The sequence below is a fragment of the Oncorhynchus gorbuscha genome, linkage group LG09 (genome assembly GCF_021184085.1).
Source record: "Oncorhynchus gorbuscha isolate QuinsamMale2020 ecotype Even-year linkage group LG09, OgorEven_v1.0, whole genome shotgun sequence".
In the NCBI taxonomy this organism is placed as follows: Eukaryota; Metazoa; Chordata; class Actinopteri; order Salmoniformes; family Salmonidae; genus Oncorhynchus; species Oncorhynchus gorbuscha.
This window is the reverse complement of record NC_060181.1, coordinates 16196601-16220098: the sequence shown is the minus strand read 5'-3', so window position 1 is coordinate 16220098 and position 23498 is coordinate 16196601. Positions and strand designations below refer to the sequence as shown.

The 23498-nt window shown below is 41.2% G+C and overlaps 1 protein-coding gene across 3 annotated transcripts in view; it reads right to left on the bottom strand.

Annotated features, from left to right (window-relative positions):
- The window catches only part of LOC124043195 (collagen alpha-1(XVI) chain-like), a 171340-nt gene that overhangs the window by 74376 nt on the left and 73466 nt on the right, over positions 1-23498 (bottom strand). For all 3 annotated transcript variants that reach the window (XM_046361490.1, XM_046361493.1, XM_046361491.1), the window contains exons 18-30: positions 23265-23303; positions 23034-23078; positions 21593-21628; positions 20918-21031; positions 20680-20715; positions 16910-17071; positions 16554-16598; positions 16365-16400; positions 16080-16133; positions 15802-15852; positions 15540-15683; positions 3826-3861; positions 3350-3457 (exon numbers count right to left, since the gene is read on the bottom strand). In XM_046361490.1, the coding sequence (XP_046217446.1) occupies positions 3350-3457; positions 3826-3861; positions 15540-15683; positions 15802-15852; positions 16080-16133; positions 16365-16400; positions 16554-16598; positions 16910-17071; positions 20680-20715; positions 20918-21031; positions 21593-21628; positions 23034-23078; positions 23265-23303 (906 nt within the window). The remainder of the gene's footprint in view (positions 1-3349; positions 3458-3825; positions 3862-15539; positions 15684-15801; positions 15853-16079; positions 16134-16364; positions 16401-16553; positions 16599-16909; positions 17072-20679; positions 20716-20917; positions 21032-21592; positions 21629-23033; positions 23079-23264; positions 23304-23498) is intronic.

The following is a 23498-nucleotide window of genomic DNA, read 5'->3' as shown; positions in this document are numbered from 1 at the left end:
TGATGAAGATTTCAAAAGGTTAGTGAAATGATTTTTTTTTATCCTGCGTTTGTTGATTGCATATTTTTTCCTACTTGGCTATGCTAATGAGCTATGTCTGCGGTGGTGGTTTGACATAAATATGTGCTATGTTTTCGCCGTAAAACATTTTAGAAATCTGACTTGTTGCCTGGATTCACAACGAGTGTAGCTTTAATTCAATACCCTGCATGTGTATTTTAATGAACGTTTGAGTTTTAACTAATACTATTAGCATTTAGCGTAGCGCATTTGCATTTCCAGAGCTCTAGATGGGACGCCAGGTAGAAGCAAGAGGTTAACTGTTGTTTTGCTCTGTCCTCTCTCGAGTTATGGCAAAGGTGACCACAGATGGTGTCTTGATGAAAGGAAGGGATGATTTGACCGGGAACAGGGTGAACCGCAACCCCCCCCCCCTAACTTTCTGAAGAATTAGCGACAAAGGCATTCACTACGACCTTGTCTTTCACCACTCCGACCTGTGATCTGATTCCGAGCCAGCAACCTGTGTACGAGCAGCAGGAGTGTGGCATGAGTCCTGAGACCGTACATGTGGAGTGAGCATGGAGTGAAATCACGTCCAAACTTCTCTCATGCTGCTGGTGTACTGGTGGGAAAATGGACCAGACAGAATGGACTGTACAGAATATTGGTGAGAGATTTGTTTGCTTGGGGGAAGTCTGATTAATATCACGGATAATGAACTCGGGACACTATCATGGGCCATCAACTGTGAAAGGCATGAGTTACATACTATGTGTCGTCGGGAAGATGAACTGTAACGCAATCTGAAGAAAAACATGAAGAAGGATGTGTGCTGGGAGGGAAGGGGTGTGGTCAACTGTTCTCATAATGTTTATTTGGGGTATCAGGTTGATTGTGGAGGTCTGCACACTGCGAAATGTGTAGTAATTTAGACGAAGAATGCATCGAGATACGGATCTGTCATTACCATGTCACATGCGACTTTAAGACATGGATAAACAGGGCCATAATGAGAAAGGTTGATATTGATAATATAAGTAGTACACTGTTTATATATTTTCCTTGTTTGTAAATGTACATTCTAACAGTGTCTGTGTGTGTTAAGTTGAGTGTCTTGAATATGAGTGATAGAACCAACGTGAACCACTAAGGACTGTCATTCTAAATTTGGGTTGGATAATTTATAAAATGTTTTAATTATGATTCAGAAAAGACAGAAGGAGAGAGAGCGCACTGCCCCTAAACTGTGAGGAGAGCACAAATTGAGGGGAGGGTGCACTGCTCAAATTGATTGAGTCTAGGGAGGTAAACCTTATCTTTTAGTGTCTTCCGAGAGGGAGGTTATTAGAGAACCCACTAGATGATAGCTTGGTCCAACAATGAAGGGGTTTTATTTTACCAGGTCATCAGAGTCCTAATGTTAAATCCTGTTTGGGAAAGGGGGCAGTATTTTCACACCTGGATGAAAAGCGTGCCCAAAGTAAACTGCCTGTTACTCAGGCCCAGAAGCTAGGATATGCATATAATTGGTAGATTTGGATAGAAAACACTCTAACGTTTCCAGCACTGTTAAAATAATGTCTGTGAGTATAACATAACTGATATGGCCTGCAAAAACCAGAGGAAAATCCATCCAGGAAGTGCCATTATTGAAAGCCTATCCACCATATAAAGGGATATGACCCAGATTGCATTCTCTATGGCTTTAGACATTGTTTCAGGCTTTTATTCTGAAAAATGAGGGAGAATGACCACTTTGAATGAGTGAACAGTGGAAAATCCCAGACCTGTATGGTGCGCGTGACCGAGAGTGCGCCTTTCGTTGTTTTTCCTTTATATTGACGACGCTATTGTCCGGTTGAAATATTATTGATTATTTAGACAAAAAACAACCTGAAGATTGATTAGCCACAGACCACAGACAAATTATTTTGTCCTGTTACTATGGAGAACCGGCCTCAGAACATTAAACATGAAATAAAGGGACTTCGGAACACTGGTTTGCATCAGCCACAATGGTGGTCATGACGATAGATGGAATATGAAAATGTATGTAACTTTTGTTTTGTTATTAAAGGTTAATAGATGACGTTATTACGAAAACATTGCAACATGAAGTGTTTTCCTAGTATATGTTTGATGTTTATACATTGTACTTTGTGTGGAACATGTCCAAATCAAAGGGAATGTTTTGGTAAAGATGAAATGGCAAGTTAGTTGTCTAAAATTGGATTTGAACCCAAATCTAGACCTTTGCCTCATTAACTTGGTACGCCCAGAGAATTGCCCAAAAGGCGGTTACTCCCACTTCTGACCCAAGGGTATAAAACCTGTGAGTATAGAATTTACAGAGAAGACTATGTGACCCAAGCTGCAGCCAAGGTCTAAAAAGTAAACAAACCCAGAACGCAACACAAGTTTGAAGACAAAGAAATCCTTTTCTACCCAAGCTACAGATGAGTAGCTGTTTCTAAGCGGGTTAATTTAAGCCGGACCCCCTTCGCATCCAATCCCAGCGAATCGTGGTATCTAAAATGTTTCATTCCTATGCTGTGAGATATGCTGTGAGCTCTGAGCTACAGAGCTGTCTGTCCTCAGAATACCCCTTCCAGAGCAAGGGTGAGGGAACAGACTCCTAAGCCAAAAGGACACTGACATCGGGAGGACGATCAGAAAGGTGCGCAGGAGAAATGCGTCATCGAGCAGCTGAACGATCCCCTGAACCGGAGGTCGGAGGTCTAACCCACATAATTACATCATTATATTCTGACCAATAAGAGCGGCAGTTTGGGGCAAGGCTACGGTTAGAATAGCATTGCTGACAAATTCACCCAAATGTATATTTCTCTCGTGTACTTTCTTTTTCCTTTCTCTCTTTGAAATCCCCATTTTGGGTAACACGCGTCATAGTGTGTTGGCCCGTTATACTAAGTTCTAATCAATAGCCTATAATGTGTTTTGTCTATGTGTAGCTTTTTAGTAAATAAATATTCAACTAAGATTGGTGTGGTACGAACTCATTGGTGAGACCCGGGTCCGTGCAGATTCACGGGCTATACGACATTCAGAACGAGATTGTAAGAGGTAACTGGTTAATTAGCGGTTGTTGTAAAATTGATATTCTGATATTCTTTGAGTTAATCTGGGAAATAGAAAGTCAATAAAAACAAATTTTCCCATGGTGCCCCAGGTTAATGAGTTAATAATTACTTGATTGAGTTAATCACGCAATTAACTTTTAATCCTTCGATGAACAAGCAGACAGAGGGCCAGCCAGTCCAGCTAGACAGCCAGACAGTCAGACTGACTGACTCATTGATAGGTTGGTTGGTTGGGTGTTCCATACCTTCTCTCCTTTCAGTCCAGTTACTCCATCCCGACCAGGCTCTCCAGGCAGGCCCGGGGTTCCATGGGTTCCGGCCAATCCTTGGTCTCCTTGCTCACCCTGGTCTCCCTAGCAACAGAGACACATGATGTTGTCATTAAAAACACTGCATTGTAATCAAAAACATGGATCTGGTCTGTGACTCGTACTTAAACATTCATAAATGAAGATTGATTTAACAACAGTCCAGGACAATAATTCAAGGTTACTGATTACAATGCACAAAGCTTCACCAAATTACTATTAGTCTGAATTAAACAAGTACCTAAACCCAGTAATACGTTAATTCTGGGTTTGTGATACCAGAGTGTTCGAAAGTAGTTTTGTTTATGACTACCAAGAAACACTATGTGTGACCCTGATTTAACCCACTGCAGTAAAATGTTTTTTGCTATTCAGAGACTTTTATAAAGAGCAACCTGACATAAATAACTGACCTTCTCTCCCCTTAGACCATCAAGACCTGGCACACCCTGTGTAAAGAGACAGGAGAAGACAGAAAAAGAGTGAGAGTGATACACACCAATAATAGTACACCCAAACCCACACACACACCCACTCCCACACACCTGTTCACGCCTCTACCTATTCAGATATAAAGCCCTGACAAAGTGCTAACCACTGAGGCACACACTACGTAATTAAGCAGTGTGAAACAGTAGTTTACCATACAAATGAGATGTATAGATCACTTTGGCTTATTCTGTGTTAGGTGGGGGATTACCTGTACACAGTTGAAGTCGGAAGTTTACAAACACTTCAGTTGGAGTGTTTAAAACTCATTATTCAACCACTCCACACATTTCTTGTTAACAAACTATAGTTTTGGCAAGTCAGGACATCTACTTTGTGCATGACACAATAATTTTTTCCAACAATAGTTTACGGTCAGATTATTTAATTTATAATTTACTGTGTCACAATTCCAGTGGATTAGAAGTTTACATACATTAAGTTGACTGCCTTTAAAATGCTTGGAAAACTCCAGAAAATGATGTCATAGCTTTAGAAGCTTCTGATAGGCTAATTGACAACATTTGAGTCAATTGGAGGTGTACCTGTGGATGTATTTCAAGGCCTACCACAAAACTCAGTGCCTCTTTGCTTGACATCATGGGAAAAACAAAATAAATCAGCCAAGACCACAGAAAAAACAGTGTAGACCTCCACAAGTCTGGTTTATCCCTGGGAGCAATTTCCAAATGCCTGAAGGTACCACGTTCAATTGTACAAACAATAGTACGCAAGTATAAACACCATGGGACCACACAGCAGTCATACCGCTCAGAAAGGAGACACATTCTGTCTCCTAGAGATGAACGTAGTTTGGTGTGAAACGTTCAAATCAATCCCAGAACAACAGCGAAGGACCTTGTGAAGATGCTGGAGGAAACAGGTACAAAAGTATCTATATCCACAGTAAAACGAGTCCTATATCGACATAACCTGAAAGCCCGCTCAGCAAGGAAGAAGCCACTGCTCCAAAACCGCCATAAAAAAGCCAGACTAGGGTTTGCAACTGCACATGGGGACAAAGATCGTAGTTTTTGGAGAAATGTCCAATGGTCTGATGAAAAAATAGAACTGTTTGGCCATAATGACCATCGTTATGTTTGGAGGAGAAAGGGGGGAGGCTTGCAAGCTGAAGAACATCATCCCATCGGTGAGGCACGGGGGTGGCAGCATCATGTTGTGGGGGTGTTTGCAGCAGGAGGGATGTGGATATACTGAAGCAACATCTCAAGACATCAGTCAGAAAGTTAAAGCTTGGTCGCAAATCAAATCAAATTGTATTTGTCACACACACATGGTTAGCAGATGTTAATGTGAGTGTAGCGAAATGCTTGTGCTTCTAGTTCCGACAATGCAGTAATAACCAATGAGCTTGTGGAAGGCTACCCAAAATGTTTGACCCAAGTTATTAAACAATTTAAAGGCAATGCTACCAAATTGAATGTATGTAAACTTCTGACCCACTGGGAATGTGATGAAAGAAATAAAATATGAAATAAATAATTCTCTCTACTATTTTTTGACCAATCATATCGAGTGGTTCCAATGACGAATTTGATGTCCCTGGTGACTTCAGCAAAGATGGCTGACAAAACATTATGGGGAAGCAAATGTATGTAGTTATAACGTCATAACGAGTCAAGCTAAAAATTTACAATTGAGAGGAATATGTTAGTTAATGTAGAGACAAAAGATTGTGCATATTTTTTTGTCATAAAGTTAATTTACTAAAATCGCTATTTAGCAAGTTTTTTTCATCCATATCCAATACCAGGTGTATCAAACTCATTCATTATAGTAAGCAGGGAGCAGGTTTCGAATCCTCAACATTCTAGCCCCGAAGTCCAGCACGTTATCGACTGTGCCCAAATTTATTCTTTGGGGTTAGGGCCGATTGTGGCTAAAAACACTGAGTCTTTAACGTGGAAAGGGGAAAAAGTATTATTATTATTTTTTCACAAGCTAGCAGGGTGAGCTATTAGCAGAACAATATACTATTCAACCTTCACTAAAGAATTGTCTAATAGCCGAGCTAGGGGGGAATCCCCCCCCCCCCCAACTTGCAACAAATCATTTTCAGGACTATCTAGAAAAAGCAGAGGAGATGCGCAATAGGTTTCTAAGATAGCTATTCTCCACAATGTGTGGATGAAGCTCTTAATTTGGCATTGGGGAAAACACGAGATGAACTGCTACAGAAACGACCCGCTAAAGCTAAGGAACACTTCGTAATGTTCACAACTACATACAGTATACTTTGAACTCACGAAAAGTGGGAGATGCGATCAAGAAACACTGCTATGTTCTATTTACGATATAAATTGTTCCATGCCAACTGCCAGCCACGAAAGAAAATCAGCCAAGCTCTTTTACGCCCTCTACCAAATGGTAGCTATAAATGCAGAGGATGCGCACAGTGCAACAATATGATGTGTCTGAATATTTCTGCCACCCACACAGGAAAACGGTTCCAAATATATGACATTATTACGTGTTCCACCATCCGTGTTATCTACATGATTAAATATCCATGTGGGCTGTGCTATGTACGTAAACCTCTTGTTCTCTCAAACAGAGAATCATTGAACATAAAAGTTTAATTAGGAGAAACGAAAGGGATTATCCAGTCGCAGTACATTTTAATTAATTAACAAAAACATGACATTTCTACCTTTAGATTTTGTGTCATAGAGAAAGTTAGGATATCAGACATGGGAGGTGATATAAATAATACTCTGAGTAAAAGAGAATGTTTTGGGATTTTCACCCTCCACACATTATTTCCAAAAGGTCTTAATGATGAAATGAACGTTTTGTTGTAAATTTGAACATAAATTATGCCCATATTTCAGATTAGTCCATACCTAATGGTTTATGAAAACTGGCTTGGTAGGTCGATGTACTCATTGTGGTATTTACAGACGTTTAATCCGTTTTATGTAATACTTTTTTTTTAAAATTCTGAAATGCATATTGTTATATTTGGTAGCACTTATTTGTTTTTCCCTCGCCTCCAACTACTTTCGATGCTTGGAATGGATGTGGGTGTGGCTAGGTCTACATAAGGGTGCTAATTTAAAAACCCACAAAAGCTCTGACGAAGGCCGTGAGGCCGACACATAAAGCTTATTAAAGATCAGTGATACGACCAAGAGCAGTGTGCGGGTTCCTCCACTTTTTCCTCATCTTATCCGGCTGTTGCCATGCACCTGCAAAAAGATAGCTCAAATGTGTGAGTGCTTTTTGAATTTGACTTTACAAACAACAGAAGGGCTTAATTGGAGTCTATTTCTTCGGAGCCTAGACCTATATAAAATAACTCAACTGATGGAGGTAAACTATGAGGCTTAACAGCCTAATAGAAGTAGGATTTTTTTTTTATCCGGCCTACTTACAATTGAAACTAGTCAAAAATGTTAAAACCTACATAAAACAATCATTTAAAGAAAAAAAGTCTGCACCTGTCACGGATCCCTCCGGAACTTACGCACACCTCACTGATTACTCCTTGTATAAGTTTGCCCTTTGGTTTCCATTGGGTTGTTGATTATTGTTCCAATGTCCATTGGACGTGTGTAGTGTTGTTGTGGCTTTCATGGCACGTGTATTGTGCAGAAGATTACGCATCTCGTCCCGTGTCATAATCATTGTGCGATTGTGTATTTATTCAAGGTACTCCTCACTCCTTTGTTTGGGTCTCAACCTTGTGTCTTGTATAGTGTTTGTTTGGTCTTTGTCCTCGTGCCTGTATATGGCACACTGTAATTTGGGTAAATAAAAACCCTATTACACATTCCTGTGCCTGTCTCCTGACCATTTATACCAACGTGACAGAATAATCTACCATTAAGGGAGACAGCAGGAATGGCCCGTCCGAGGACCCTGCGACTGGTCCGTCCGGCACCGCCACAATTTTGGCAGCTGCAACTGGGTCGTCTGACATCGCCACAACGGATCCGTCCGACAACACTACTTCAGCAGCCACAACTGGCCCGTCCGACGCCACCACAACGGTCCGTTCGACGCCACTGCTACTGATCCATCCGACGACTACGCAACTTTGGCTGCTGCATTGGGTCCTGATCGACCCGCACTGCGTTCCTGTGATCGTCCTCTAGACCAGTGTCGCTGCGCTGCTTGTGAAGCGCTTCAGGGGGGGGGGGAAGTATTGTCACGGATCCCTCTGGAACTTTCATAGAGCACACCTGGCCCCTATTCCCACTGATTGTATTTGTATAATGTGCCCTTTGTTCACCATAGTGCAGTGCATTATTGTTATGCCCCTCCTTCTGTAGTACAGACATGGCCTGCTCTCCCTGGTTTAAGGAGTTAGGCACTTTCCCATGTTTAGTACAGTATGTATTGTAGATGGCACAGTAGCCTAATAAACAAATAAACACATTTTGTTAATAAACTAATGATAAAAAATACTCTTTCAAAATGCAGTTGTACAGCACCATATTTTCCATTCCATCTGAACGGAAACCTTGAGGGTTTAGTTTTTCATGGAATAGAAACCCCATAACATTATTCAAATTAATTAAGAACTGCTAATTCCAGGATTTTTCTTAATTTTTACTATTTACTACATTATAGAATAATAGTGAAGACATCACAACTATGAAACAACACCGGTCTCCAGCGTGCCCTGCATTCTGTAGTACAGACATGGCCTGCTCTCCCTTATATAAGGAATTGGGCAATTTCCCATGTTTACTACAGAATGTAGATGGCACAGTAGTTTAACCTCTTCAACCTATGGGGGCGCTATGTCATTAATGGATAAAAAAACGTCCACGTTTTAAGCGCAATATTTTGTCACGAAAAGATGCTCGACTATGCATATAATTGGAAAACACTTTGATGTTTTCAAAACTGCAAAGATATTATCTGTGAGTGCTACAGAACTCATGCTACAGGCGAAACCAAGATGAAACCTCAATCAGGAAATGAGCAGAATTTTTGAGGCTCTGTTTCCCATTGTCTCCTTATATGGCTGTGAATGTGTGATGAATGAACCTAAGCTCTCTGCCGTTCGTCCAAGATGCCTGCAGCATTGTGACGTATTTGTAGGCATATCATTGGAAGATTGGCCATAAGAGACTACATTTGCCAGGGGTCCGCCCGGTGTCCTGTGTCGAAATGATTGCGTAATCTCTAGGTCCATGCGCGTTCCATTTCTTCAGAAGAGAAAGTCAACTGCCACGATGGATTTATCGTCGATAGATATGTGAAAAGCACCTTGAGGATTGATTCTAAACATCGGTTTGCCATGTTTCTGTCGATATTATGGAGTTAATTTGGAAAAAAGTTTGCGTTTTAATGACTTAATTTTCTTTTTTTTTCTTACCCAAACGTGATGGAGAAAACGGAGCGATTTGTCAACAAAAAGAATCTTTTTGTAAAAACTGAACATTTGCTATCTAACTGAGAGTCTCCTCATTGAAAACATCTGAAGTTCTTCAAAGGTAAATTATTTTATTTGAATGTTTTTCTGGTTTTTGTGAAAATGTTGCTTGCTGAATATCAGGCATAATACTATGCTAGGCTATCAATAGTGTTACACAAATGCTTGTTTTGCAATGGTTGAGAAGCATATTTTTGAAAATCTGAGATGACAGTGTTGTTAACAAAAGGCTAAGCTTGAGAGCAAATAGATTTATTTCATTTCATTTGCGATTTTCATGAATAGTTAACGTTGCGTTATGCTAATGAGCTTGCAGATAGATTTACACAATCCTGGATACAGGTTTCTTTCGTAGCTAAACGTGACGCAGAAAACGGAGCGATTTGTCCTAAACAAATAATATTTTTGTTAAAACTGAACATATGCTATCTAACTGAGTCTCCTCATTGAAAACATCTGAAGTTCTTCAAAGGTAAATTATTTTATTTGAATGTTTTTCTGTTTTTTGTGAAAATGTTGCCTGCTGAATGCTAACGCTAAATGCTATGCTAAATGCTATGCTAAATGCTATGCTAAATGCTACGCTAGCTATCAATACTGTTACACAAATGCTTGTTTTGCTATGGTTGAGAAGCATATTTTGAAAATCTGAGATGACAGTGTTGTTAACAAAACTCTAAACTTGAGAGCTAGCATATTGATTTCATTTCATTTGCGATTTTCATGAATAGTTAACGTTGCATTATGGTAATGAGCTTGAGGCTGTATTCACGATCCCGGATCCGGGATGGCTCGTCGCAACAAGTTAAAAAACAAATAAACACATTTCGTTAATAAAATAATGATAAAAGTTTATTTGTCGCATGCACCGATTACAACAGGTGTAGGTAGACCATACCGTGAAATGCATACTTACAGACTCTACCCAATGTTGCGAGAGAAAAAAGGTATGTGTGTGTGTGTGTGTGTGTGTGTGTGTGTGTGTGTGTGTGTGTGTGTGTGTGTGTGTGTGTGTGTGTGTGTGTGTGTGTGTGTGTGTGTGTGTGTGTGTGTGTAGTAAAGAAATAAAACAACAGTAAAAAGACATTTGAAAAAAGAGTAGCAAGGCTATACACAGACACATGTTAGTCAGGCTTATTGAGGTAGTATGTACATGTAGGGATCGTTAATGTGACTATGCATATATGATGAGCAGAGAGTAGCAGAAGCGTAAAAAGAGGGGTTGGTGGGTAGTATGTACATGAATGTAAAGTTAAACAGAGAGCAGCAGCAGCGTAAAAGAGGGGTTGGGGGGCGGCACACAATGCAAATAGTCCAGGTATGTCACGCCCTGGTCTTAGTATCCTGTCTTCTCTTTATTATTTTGGTTAGGCCAGGGTGTGACATCGGTGAATTATGTGTTTGTCTTGTCTAGGGGTTTTGTAGATTGATGGGGTTGTGTTTAGTATAGTAGCCGAGGTAAGTCTATGGTTGCCTTGAGTGGTTCTCAATCAGAGGCAGGTGGTTATCATTGTCTCTGATTGAGAACCATATTACATTTACATTTACATTTAAGTCATTTAGCAGACGCTCTTATCCAGAGCGACTTACAAACATATTTAGGCAGCCATATTCTTTAGGTCTCTTGTGGGTGATTGTTTCCTGTCTTTGTGTTTGTTGCACCAGATAGGGCTGTTTCGGTTTTTCACGTTTCTTGTTTTGTATATTGTTCATTTTTCCTCTTTCATTAAAGATGTATAAAGATAACCACGCTGCATTTTGGTCCTCCCCTCTTTCACCAGAAGAAAACCGTTACAAGGTAACCATTTGGTTACCTGTTCGGGAGTCTTATGGCTTGGGGGTAAACACTGTTGAGAACCCTTTTTGTCCTGGACTTGGCACTCCGGTACCACTTACCATGCGGTAGTAGAGAGAAAAGTCTATGACTGGGGTGGCTGTGGGTTTTTGACAATTTTTAGGGCCTTCCTCTAACACTGCCTGGTGTAGAGGTCCTGGATGGAAGGCAGCTTTGCCCCAGTGATGTACTGGGCAATACACTCTACCCTCTGAAGTGCCTTGCGGTCGGAGGCCGAGGGATGCTCTCGATGTTGCAGCTGTAGAACCTTTTGAGGATCTCAGGACCCATGCCAAATCTTTTTAGTTTCCTGAGGAGGAATAGGCTTTGTTGTGCCCTCTTCCCGACTGTCTTGGTGTGTTTGGACCAATCTAGTTTGTTGTTGATGTGGACACCAAGGAATTTGAAGCTCTCAACCTGCTCCACTACCGCCCCGTCGATGAGAATCGGGACGTGCTCGCTGCTCCTTTTCCTGTAGTCCACAATCATCTCCTTAGTCTTGGTTACGTTGAGGGATAGGTTGTTATTCTGGCACCACCCGTCCAGGTCTCTGACCTCCTCCCTATAGGCTGTCTCGTTGTTTTCGGTGATCAGGCCTACCACTGTTGTGTCGTAATTAATGATGGTGTTCGATGCATTCAGTGTTGAGGATCAGCGTGGCAGATGTGTTGCTACCTACCCTCACCACCTGGGGGTGGCCTGTCAGGAGGTGTTTTGTCCCAGAATCCTTAGCTTGGTGATGAGCTGAGAGGGTACTATGGTGTTGAACGCTGACCTGTAGTCAATGAATATCATTCTCACATAGGTGTTCCTTTTGTCCAGGTGGGAAAGGGCAGTGTGGAGTGCAATAGAGATAGCATCATCTGTGGATCTGTTTGGGCGATGTGCAAATTGGAGTGGGTCTAGGGTTTCTGGGATAATGGTGTTGATGTGAGCCATTACCAGCCTTTCAAAGCACTTCATGGCTACGGATGTGAGTGCTACGGGGCTGTAGTCGTTAAGGCAGGTTGCCTTTGTGTTTTGGGCACAGGGACTATGATGGTCTGCTTGAAGCTTGTTGGTATTACAGACTCAATCAGGGACATGTTGAAAATGTCAGTGAAGACACCTGCCAGTTGGTCAGCAAATGCCCGGAGCACACGTCCTGGTAATCCGTCTGGACACGCAGCCTGTTTAACCTCTTGCTCCTACCTGACACGCAGGCGTCCCATCTAGACATCTGGAAATGCAAATGCGCTATGCTAAATGCTAATAGTACTAGTTAAAACTCAAACGTTCATTAAAATACACATGCAGGGTATTGAATTAAAGCTACACTCGTTGTGAATCCAGGCAACAAGTCAGATTTTTAAAATGCTTTTCGGCGAAAGCATGAGAAGCTATTATCTGATAGCATGTAACACCCCAAAAGACCCGCAGGGGACGTAAACAACATAATTAGCATAGTCGGCGCTACACAAACCGCACAAATAAAATATAAAACATTCATTACCTTTGACCATCTTCTTTGTTGGCACTCCTAGATGTCCCATAATCACTATTGGGTCTTTTTTTCGATTAAATCGGTCCATATATAGCCTAGATATCGATCTATGAAGACTGTGTGATAAACGAAAAAAAATAGCGTCTTATAACGTAACATCATTTTTTTAAATAAAAAAAGTCAACGATAAACTTTCACAAAACACTTCGAAATACTTTTGTAATGCAATTTTAGGTATTAGTAAACGTTAATAAGCGATCAAATTAATCACGAGACGAAGTGTATTCTATAGGGGTACGTCTGGAAATAATGTCCGGGTAAATCTCAACCAAAATATCCGGTCGGAGACCTGAAGAAAAAGCCTGTCTCTTGTTCGTTTGACCAAGAAACAAAGACTAGGCAAATGACAAGACTGTTGACATCGTGTGGAAGCTGTAGGTACTGCAACCTCGGCCGCATTTATTGTGGTTCACCTTTGTCAATCGGTTGAAGTTGCGCATGGATATATTTTTCCATTTTCATTGATCAGATTTTTCTGCACTTTTCGATGAAACGCACGTTCTGTTATAGTCACAGCCGTGATTTAACCAGTTTTATAAACGTCTGAGTGTTTTCTATCCACACATACTAATCATATGCATATACTATATTCCTGGCCTGAGTAGCAGGGCGTTGAAATGTTGCGCGATTTTTAACAGAATGTTCGAAAAAGTAGGGGGTAGGAGTAACAGGTTAAAGGTCTTACTCACGTCGGCTACGGAGAGCGTGATCACACAGTCGTCCAGAACAGCTGATGCTCTCATGCATGCCTCAGTGTTGCTTGCCTCGAAGCGAGCATAGAAGTGGTTTAGCTTGTTTGGTAGGCTCGTGTCACTAGGCAGCTTGCGGCTGTGCTTCCCTTTGTAGTCTGTAATAGTTTGCACGCCCTGCCACATCCGACGAGTGTCGGAGCCGGTGTAGTATGATTCAATCTTAGCCATGTATTGACGCTTTGCCTGTTTGATGGTTCGTCGCAGGGCATAGCGGGATTTCTTGTAAGCTTCCGTGTTAGAGTCCCGCACCTTGAAAGCGGCAGCTATACCCTTTAGCTCTGTGCAAATGTTGCCTGTAATCCATGGCTTCTGGTTGGGGTATGTACGTACAGTCACTGTGGGGACGACGTCCTCAATGCACTTATTGATGATGTGGTGTATTCCTCAATGTCATCGGAAGAATCCCGGAACATGTTCCAGTCTGTGATAGTTTAGCATCTGCTTCATCTGACCATGTTTTTATAGACCAAGTCACTGGTGCTTCCTGCTTGAATTTTTGCTTGTAAGCAGGAATCAGGAGGATAGAGTTGTGGTCGGATTTACCAAATGGAGGGCGAGGGAGAGCTTTGTACACGTCTCTGTGTGTGGAGTACAAGTGATAGAGAATTTTTTTCCCCTGGTAGCACATTTATCACATTGATAGAGATTTGGTGGAACTGATTTAAATTACCCTGCATTAAAGTCTCCGGCCACTAGGAGCGCCGCCTCTGGCTGAGTGGATTCCTGTTTGCTTATTTCCTTATACAGCTGACTGAGTGCGGTCTTAGTGCCGGCATCTCTCTGTGGTGGTAAATAAACAGCCACGAAAAGTATAGCTGAGAACTCTCTAGGCAAGTAGTGTGGCCTGCAGTTTATCACAATCTAGAGACTTCCTTAGATTTCGTGCACCAGCTGTTGTTTATAAATATGCACAGACCGCCCCACCTCATCTTACCGGAGTGTGCTGTTCTATCCTGCCCGGTGCAGCATGTATCCCGCTAGCTGAATATCCATGTCATCATTCAGCCATGATTCCGTGAAGCATAGGATATTACAGTTTTTGATGTCCCGTTGGTAGGATATTCGTGATCTTACCTCGTCTAGTTTATTGTCCAATGATTGCATGTTGGCGAGTAATATTGACGGTAACGGCAGCATTCCTAGGTTTCTTCTGCGGGTACGGACGAGGCATCCGGCTCTTCGTCCTCTGCGTCGCTTCCTTTTGCGAATAATTGGGATGTCTGCCCTGTGGGGTGTTTGGAGAATATCGTGTGAGTCCTGCTTGTTGTTGTTGTTGATGAAATCTTTGTCTAATCCGAGGTGAATGATCGCTGTCCTGATATCCAGAAGCTCTTTTCTTCTGTAAGATACGGTTGCAGAAACATTATGTACAAAATAATTTACAAATATCGCGAAAACCCCCCCGCAAAATAGCACAATTGGTTAGGAGACCGTACAACGGCGGCCATCTCCTCCGGCGCCATTGTAACGAATTACTAAGGGAATTACTATGGGAATAAATATCCCTGACTTACAGAAATATTGGAAGAAAGTTGTCTAATGAAGGCAAATAATTTAGAATCCTCCAATCTTGTAGCCTACGTCCGACCGTCACGTTGTACATCGCCATATTTTCCATTCGTTCCTAATGGAACCCCTGAGGGTTTCATTTTTCTCTGAATAGAAACACCATAATATTAATCTAATTAATTAAGCCACATTTCTTAAAATCAATCCCATATACTATGTTATCACAAAAAAGGTTTTCAATTCTCAGGTAATGCCAATACGGAATACCATCAAATGCTTCTCAAAGATGTCCTTTGGTGGTTATACTAGCAATAACTTGCAGTAACAGGAAAAAATGGCTGAGAATTAAATGACGTGCCACAGAATTCTGCGGCAGCACGCAAGGTGCAATATGATGCAACTTTTAAAGGAGGAACCACTGTATACACTAAACTACATTCAGGTTGGTGTTTTGGTAGGTTTGACAGAGGCATGTGTATGTTGTTGGCTTGGTCATGTTAAACAAGCATCGTCAAACTTATGACAACCCTGGATAACGAAGTAAGCAGAGAAGCCTGTTGCAACTCTTATCCTGTCAGGTAGAGTGGTCTCACCTGTTTGCCATCGGCGCCCACTCCTGGAAGCCCGGGAGGCCCTGGAAGTCCAAGATCACCTGGGGTCCCTGCTAGCACTTTGACAATGGACGTCTCACTGCCCACCTCTGAGGCAGAAGACTGGCACACCTCACACGATGCACCCTGGGGTAGACGGGAGACACACTGGGTTAAGACGGGTGGCAAAACTCTCCTACACACCTGTGTGGACACATGGATAGCCATACTTTCATGTGTAGACATGCACGCTCACACACTTCACCTTCTCGCCCTTAGGACCTGGAGTTCCCAGACCAGGAATCCCTGCATCTCCCTGTCAAAATAATCAAATGACACAATATAACACAAGACAACACAACATAACACACTCTAACACAACACATTACACAACAACCTAACACAACACATAACACAACATATAACACAGCACAACATAACACTATACAACATTACACACTCTAACACACTCTAACCCAACATAACACAATATGGTGACATCAGCCAGTATTGGATGTAGTGTCTGTTATCTCCATCTCTCACCTTTATCCCCTTCAGTCCATCCTTGCCACTAGGTCCTCTGGGTCCAGTTTTGCCCTATCAGATAAATCGTTACAGTACATGTCATCACTTTATCTCCAAAGAGCATCGCAACCGCCAACTGAAATCATTTCTGCATCAGTAATTTCTGAGAAATATTTTATCATAATGGGTAACAACTATGAATATAAAGTATGAATATAAAGTATGAATATAAAGTATGAATATAAAGTATCAGTCACTGAAAAGAGTCTAGTGAAATCACTCTTAATGGTAGTCTACACTCACCGTTTTACCGTCAGCTCCTTTGCCACCAGCGTTACCCTGGAAACAAGATAAACTGTAATGTCAACAGAACTGTACAAATTGCTTTTGAACTAAATTGAATGGGTGAGATACATAAACACATTTATTCCATCAGTCTCTGCACTATGTCAAAACTCCTGTGTCCTACTTGGAACCTTACGCAGTACACACCTTTTCCCCTCCTAGCCCTGCCAGGCCAACGAGTCCAGCCTCCCCCTGTAAAGAACCAACAGAGTGGAGGAGTTACTTCTGGGTCAGATACACAGAAACAGGAACAACACAGGTACAAACAAACACACACACACCACAGGAGGCTGCTGATGGGAGGAGAGGAACAAAAGGAATGGCATCAAACACCTGGAAACGATGTGTTTGATGTATTTGAAGCCATTCCACCTATTCCGTCCAGCCATTACCACAAGGCCCGGAACTCCACAATTAACGTGCCACCAACCTCCCGTGACACACACAAGACAACACAACAGAACACACACTCACACATTCATTTCCAAAAAACACACATTCACCTGTTCTCCCTTCTGTCCCAGCCCAGGTTCTCCTTTCTCTCCTTTGAGTGTCAGAGTTTGTTTCATAGCAACCATGTTGGCACCAGGTATTTCACCCAGGGTGGGGCACACAGCACATGCGTCACCCTTTTCCCCTTTGACCCCATCCGATCCCACCTCTCCCTGCCAAGCACACAGACACACATCATAACAGTGAGTCAGATTAGTGATACCACCCACTAATAGGCATGCTTCCTTTAAGGTGTATCGTCTAAAGTGGTGTCCAAACAGATCAGATTGTATAATGTGATGTCCAAACAGATTACTTTAATGTGGTGTCCAAACAGATCACTTTAATGTGTTGTCCAATGTGGTATCTAATGTGGTATCCCTAACAGATCAGTTATTCTAATGTGGTGTCCCTAACAGATCAGTTAGTCAACTATATCTAATGTAGTGTCCATAACAGATCAGATAATCAACTATATCTAATGTAGTGTCCAAACAGATCAGTCTGTCTAATGTGTTGTCCAAACAGATTAGTTTAATGTGGTGTCCAAACCGATCAGTTAGTCTTCTGTTGAGTGCAAACAGATCAGTTAATCTCATGTGGTGTCCCTAGCAGATCAGTTAAATAACAATATCTAAAGTAGCATCCCTAACAGATCAGATAATCAACTATATCTAATGTGGTGTCCCTGACGGATCAGTTCATCAACTATATCTAATGTGATGTCTCTAACAGATCAGTTAATCAACTATATCTAATGTGATGTCCCTAACAGATCAGTTATTCTAATGTGGTGTCCCTAACAGATCATTTATTCAACTATATATAGCGTGGTGTCCCTGACGGATCATTTATTCAACTATATATAGTGTGGTGTCCCTAACAGATCATTTATTCAACTATATATAGTGTGGTGTCCCTAACAGATCATTTATTCAACTATATATAGTGTGGTGCCCCTAACAGATCATTTATTCAACTATATATAGTGTGGTGTCCGTAACAGATCATTTATTAAACTATATATAGTGTGGTATTCCTAACAGATCAGACAATCAACTATATCTAATGTGGTGTCCCTAACATATAATTTATTCAACTATATCTAATGTGGTGTCCCTAACAGATCGTTTATTCAACTATATATAGTGTGGTGTCCCTAACAGATCATTTATTCAACTATATCTAATGTGGTGTCCCTAACAGATCTGTTAGTCAACTATATCTAATGTGGTGTCCCTAACAGATCATTTATTCAACTATATCTAATGTGGTGTCCCTAACAGATCATTTATTCAACTATATCTAATGTGGTGTCCCTAACAGATCATTTATTCAACTATATATAGTGTGGTGTCCCTAACAGATCTGTTAGTCAACTATATCTAATGTGGTGTCCCTAACAGATCTGTTAGTCAACTATATCTAATGTGGTGTCCCTAACAGATCTGTTAGTCAACTATATCTAATGTGGTGTCCCTAACAGATAATTTATTCAACTATATCTAATGTGGTGTCCCTAACAGATCTGTTAGTCAACTATATCTAATGTGGTGTCCCTAACAGATCTGTTAGTCAACTATATCTAATGTGGTGTCCCTAACAGATCATTTATTCAACTATATCTAATGTGGTGTCCCCTCAACATATCTAAGTTGGTCAATCTTTGTCTAATGTGGTGTCCCTAACATTTATTCAATATATAATGTGGTGTTTTTTTATGTGGTGTCCCTAACATATAATTTTCAACAACTAATGTGGTGTCCCTATCAACTATATATAGTGTGGTGTCCCTAACAGATCTGTTAGTCAACTATATCTAATGTGGTGTCCCTAACATATCAGTTAGTCAACTATGTCTAATGTTTTGTCCCTAACAGATCAGTTATTCAGCCATAGAGGAGACGCTGGCCTCAATATAGCTGTCATGTCACAACATGATCTGTGGTTTGGGATGGGGAAGGCTGCTAAATAATTACAGTATGTGGTTACAGGCACAGCATGGTGTCCCTAACAGATCTGTGTGTAATGTGTGTCCCTAACAGATCTGGAACCTAATTGGTGAAAGCACTTGTTTGTCTATATACACAGTGCTTTCGGAACATATTCATACCCCTTGACTTTCCCCACATTTTGTTACGTTACAGCTTTATTCTAAAATGGATTTTAAAAAAAAACATCTATTTACACACAATACCCCATAATGACAAAGCGAAAACAATTTTTGTTGGAGTTTTTGCAAATGTATAAAATAAATAAACATAAATACCATATTTACATTAGTATTCAGACCCTTCGCTATGAGCTTTGAAATTGAGCTCAGGTGCATCCTGTTTCCATTGATTGCCCTTGAGATGTTTCTACAACTTGATTGGAGTCCACCTGTGGTAAATTCCATTGATTGAACATGATTTGGAAAGTCACACACCTGTCTACATGAGGTCCCACAGTTAACAGAGCAAAAACCAAGCCATGTCCGTAGAGATGCGAGATAGGATTGTGTCGAGGCACAGATATGGGGAAGGGTATCAACACATGTCTGCAGCATTGAAGATCCCAAGAACACAGTGGCAAAACTGAGCAATCGGGGAAGAAGGGCCTTGGTCAGGAAGGTGACCAAGAACTAAATGGTCACTCTGATAGAGCTCCAGAGTTCCTCTGTGGAGATGGGAGAATCTTCCAGAAGGACAGGTCTCTGCAGAACTCCACCAATCAGGCCATTATGGTAGAGTGGCCATACGGAAGCCATTCCTTAGGAAAAGGCACATGGCAGCCCAAAAGGCACCTAAAGACTCCCAGACCATGAGAAACAAGACTCTCTGGTCTGATGAAACCAAGATTGAACTCTTTGGCCTGAATGCCAAGTGTCACATCTGGAGGAAACCTGGCAAAATCCCTACGGTGAAGCATGGTGGTGGCAGCATCTTGCTGTGGGGATGTTTTTCAGCGGCAGAGACTTGGAGACTAATCAGGATCGAGGCAAAGATGAATGGAGGAAAGTACAGAGAGATCCTTGATGAAATTCTGCTCCAGAGCGCTCAGGGCCTCGGACTGGGGGCGAAGGTTCCCCTTCCAACAGGACAACGACCTATGGATCTATGGAGACACCTAAAAATATATGTGCAGCAACGCTCCCCATCCATCCTGGTAGAGCTTGAGAGGATCTGCAGAGAAGAATGTGAGAAACTCTCCAAATACAGGTGTGCCAAGCTTGTAGCATCATACCCAAGAAGACTCGACGATGTAATCTCTGTCAGAGGAGTGTCAACAAAGTACTAAGTAAAGGGTCTGAATACTTATGTAAATGTGACATTTTCCTTTTTTACAAATTAGCAAACATTTCTATAAACCTGTCTTTGCTTTGTCATTATGGGGTATTGTGTGTAGATTGATGAGGGGAAAAACAATGATTTAATCAATTTTAGAGTAAGGCTGTAATGTAACAAAATGTGGAAAACAGTCAAGGGGTTAGAATACTTTCCGATGGCACTGTACGTATGTGTCTGTGTGTACATTTCCACTTGAGTCATTTAGCAGACGTTCTTATCCAGAACACCTTTTCACCAAGTCGGTTCGGGATTCAAACCCGCAACCTTTTGGTTACTGGCCCACTACTCTGAACCGCTCGGCTAACTGCCTTCCTTGGTATACTGGTGTGTATGCACCTACAGTATATGAGTGTGTGTGCGTGCGTGTGTGTGTGCACAGTTGAGTTAGAGGCTGTATGTATCCCATTCTCAAAGGACATGAATGAAACATGAGATATAAAGGAACTCTGTACCTTCTCTCCCGCCTTCCCATCTGATCCTTGAAGACCCTGATGAACAGAAGACAGGAGATGAGGAGGGAGGAGAGAAGAGGAGAGGAGGAGAAGATGAGATAACAAATATTTCTAGCTTTAAATGAGCATTTCTGAATTCCTTGATGACTATATTAAACATAAATCACTATATGCACATCTTGCAGAGTGCACCTTTAAAGGGTCAAAGGTTAAGCTTTAGGGGTGCTATATATCTTACCGGGAGGCCAGGGTCTCCTATCCCAGGCTCTCCTTTGGGCCCTGTCTTCCCCTGGAGGGCTACAGTGTTGCCCAGGTCTTCAGACAGGACGGGACACAACTCACACGGGTCACCCTGTGAGACAGACACACAGAGTAAAAGAGAGTCAGAGATGTACGGACACAAACCCACAGATGTAGAAAAACAAACCCACAGATGTAGAAACACAAACAGTCACAGATGTAGAAGCACAAGCAGTCACAGATGTAGAAACACAAACCCACAGATGTAGAAACACAAACAGTCACGGATGTAGAAACACAAACAGTCACAGATGTAGAAGCACAAACAGTCACAGATGCAGAAACACAAACAGTCACAGATGTAGAAGCACAAACAGTCACAGATGTAGAAGCACAAACAGTCACAGATGTAGAAACACAAACAGTCACAGATGTAGAAGCACAAACAGTCACAGATGTAGAAGCACAAACAGTCACAGATGTAGAAGCACAAACAGTCACAGATGTAGAAACACAAACAGTCACAGATGTAGAAACACAAACAGTCACAGATGTAGAAGCACAAACCCACATATCTAGAGAAGTATAGATACACACACGACAAGTCAATTATATACAGATATTTAGAGAGAAAATCACGATAATTCAAGCTGGGTCACTGAGGGTAAGTCACCTTATCTCCTTTACCGCCACCAGGACCCCTAGGACCCTGAAAACACAACAGCAATACATTATAGTAGAGCATTATGATTAGGTTTCAAATTACACGCTGACTAACATGACTGACTAACATGACTAAAGGACTAATTGACTAACTGGCTAACATGACTAATGGAGTAACACAACTAACAGACTAACATGACTAACATTACTAACTTACTAACATAACTAGCATGACTAGCTGAATAACATGACTAGCTGACTAACATGACTATCTGATTGACATGACTAATGGACTATCATGACCAACTGACTAACATGACTAACTGACAAACATGACAAACTGACTAACATGACTAAATGACCAACTGACTAACATGACTAACTGACTAACATGACTAACTGACTAACTGACTAACATGACAAACTGACTAACATGACTAAATGACCAACTGACTAACATGACTAACATGACTAACTGACCAACTGACTAACATGACTAACTGACTAACTGACCAACTGACTAACATGACCAACTGACTAACATGACCAACTGACTAACATGACTAACTGACCGGATGACTAACGTGACTAACTGACTAACTCACAAACATGACAAACTGACTAACATGACTAAATTACTAACTGACTAACATGACTAACTGACTAACATGACTAACTGACCAACTGACTAACATGACCAACTGACTAACATGACTAACTGACTAACATGACTAACTGACCAACTGACTAACATGACCAACTGACTAACTAATGACTAACTGACTAACATGACTAACTGACTAACTGACTAACTGACCAACTGACTAACATGACTAACTGACTAACATGACTAACATGACCAACTGACTAACATGACTAACTGACTAACTGACTAACATGACTAACTGACTAACATGGCTAAATAACCAACTGACTAACATGGCTAAATGACTAACATGACTATCTGATTGACATGACTAATGGACTATCATGACCAACTGACTAACATGACTAACATGACTAAATGACTAACTGACTAACATGGATAAATTACTAACTGACTAACATGACTAACTGACTAACATGACTAAATGACTAACTGACTAACATGGATAAATTACTAACTGACTAACATGACTAACTGACTAACATGACTAACTGACTAACATGGCTAACATGACTAACTGACTAACATGGCTAACATGACTAACTGACTAACTGACTAACTGACCGACTGACTAACATGACTAACATGACTAACTGACTAACATGACTAACATGACAAAATTACCAACTGACTAACATGGCTAAATGACTAACTGGCTAACATGACTAACGAGACTAACAGACTAACGTGACTAACATTACTAGCATACCTAACACGACTAGCTGACTAACATGACTAACTTACTAAAAAACAAAACAGTTTTCTGAACGCATCCTGTACTCACAGGATCCCCTGGCTCTCCATCTTTCCCTGGTGTCCCAGAATCCCCCTGGGACAGGAAGAGAGGAACAAGAAATAGTAACCATAACAACAGTTGTAACATTCCAGAAATGTACATTGTTGTGGGATGTGTTATTATCAAACAATATAGTCTGCATACTTCATATACTGCAGCCTTCAAAGTTTCGAAGTAGAATTTAATTGGATTTAAAATAATACCGCAGAATTTTTTTACCTTTTCTCCATTCGATCCAGGTGGTCCTCCTGGGGTTCCCTAGGAACAAAATAAAACACAAAAAAGAGCTGAGCAACTATCCCCCTCTCTAAATGTCTTTCACTTTCTCTGTCTACCAGAGCCCAACAAGAACAGACGCACTCACACACAGGCTCTGCTCTAGAAGCTTTTTGGTTTCAGTCAAGGGTAACATACTGTGTCTTCACTAAGATGTGTTAGAGGTGGATTTATACA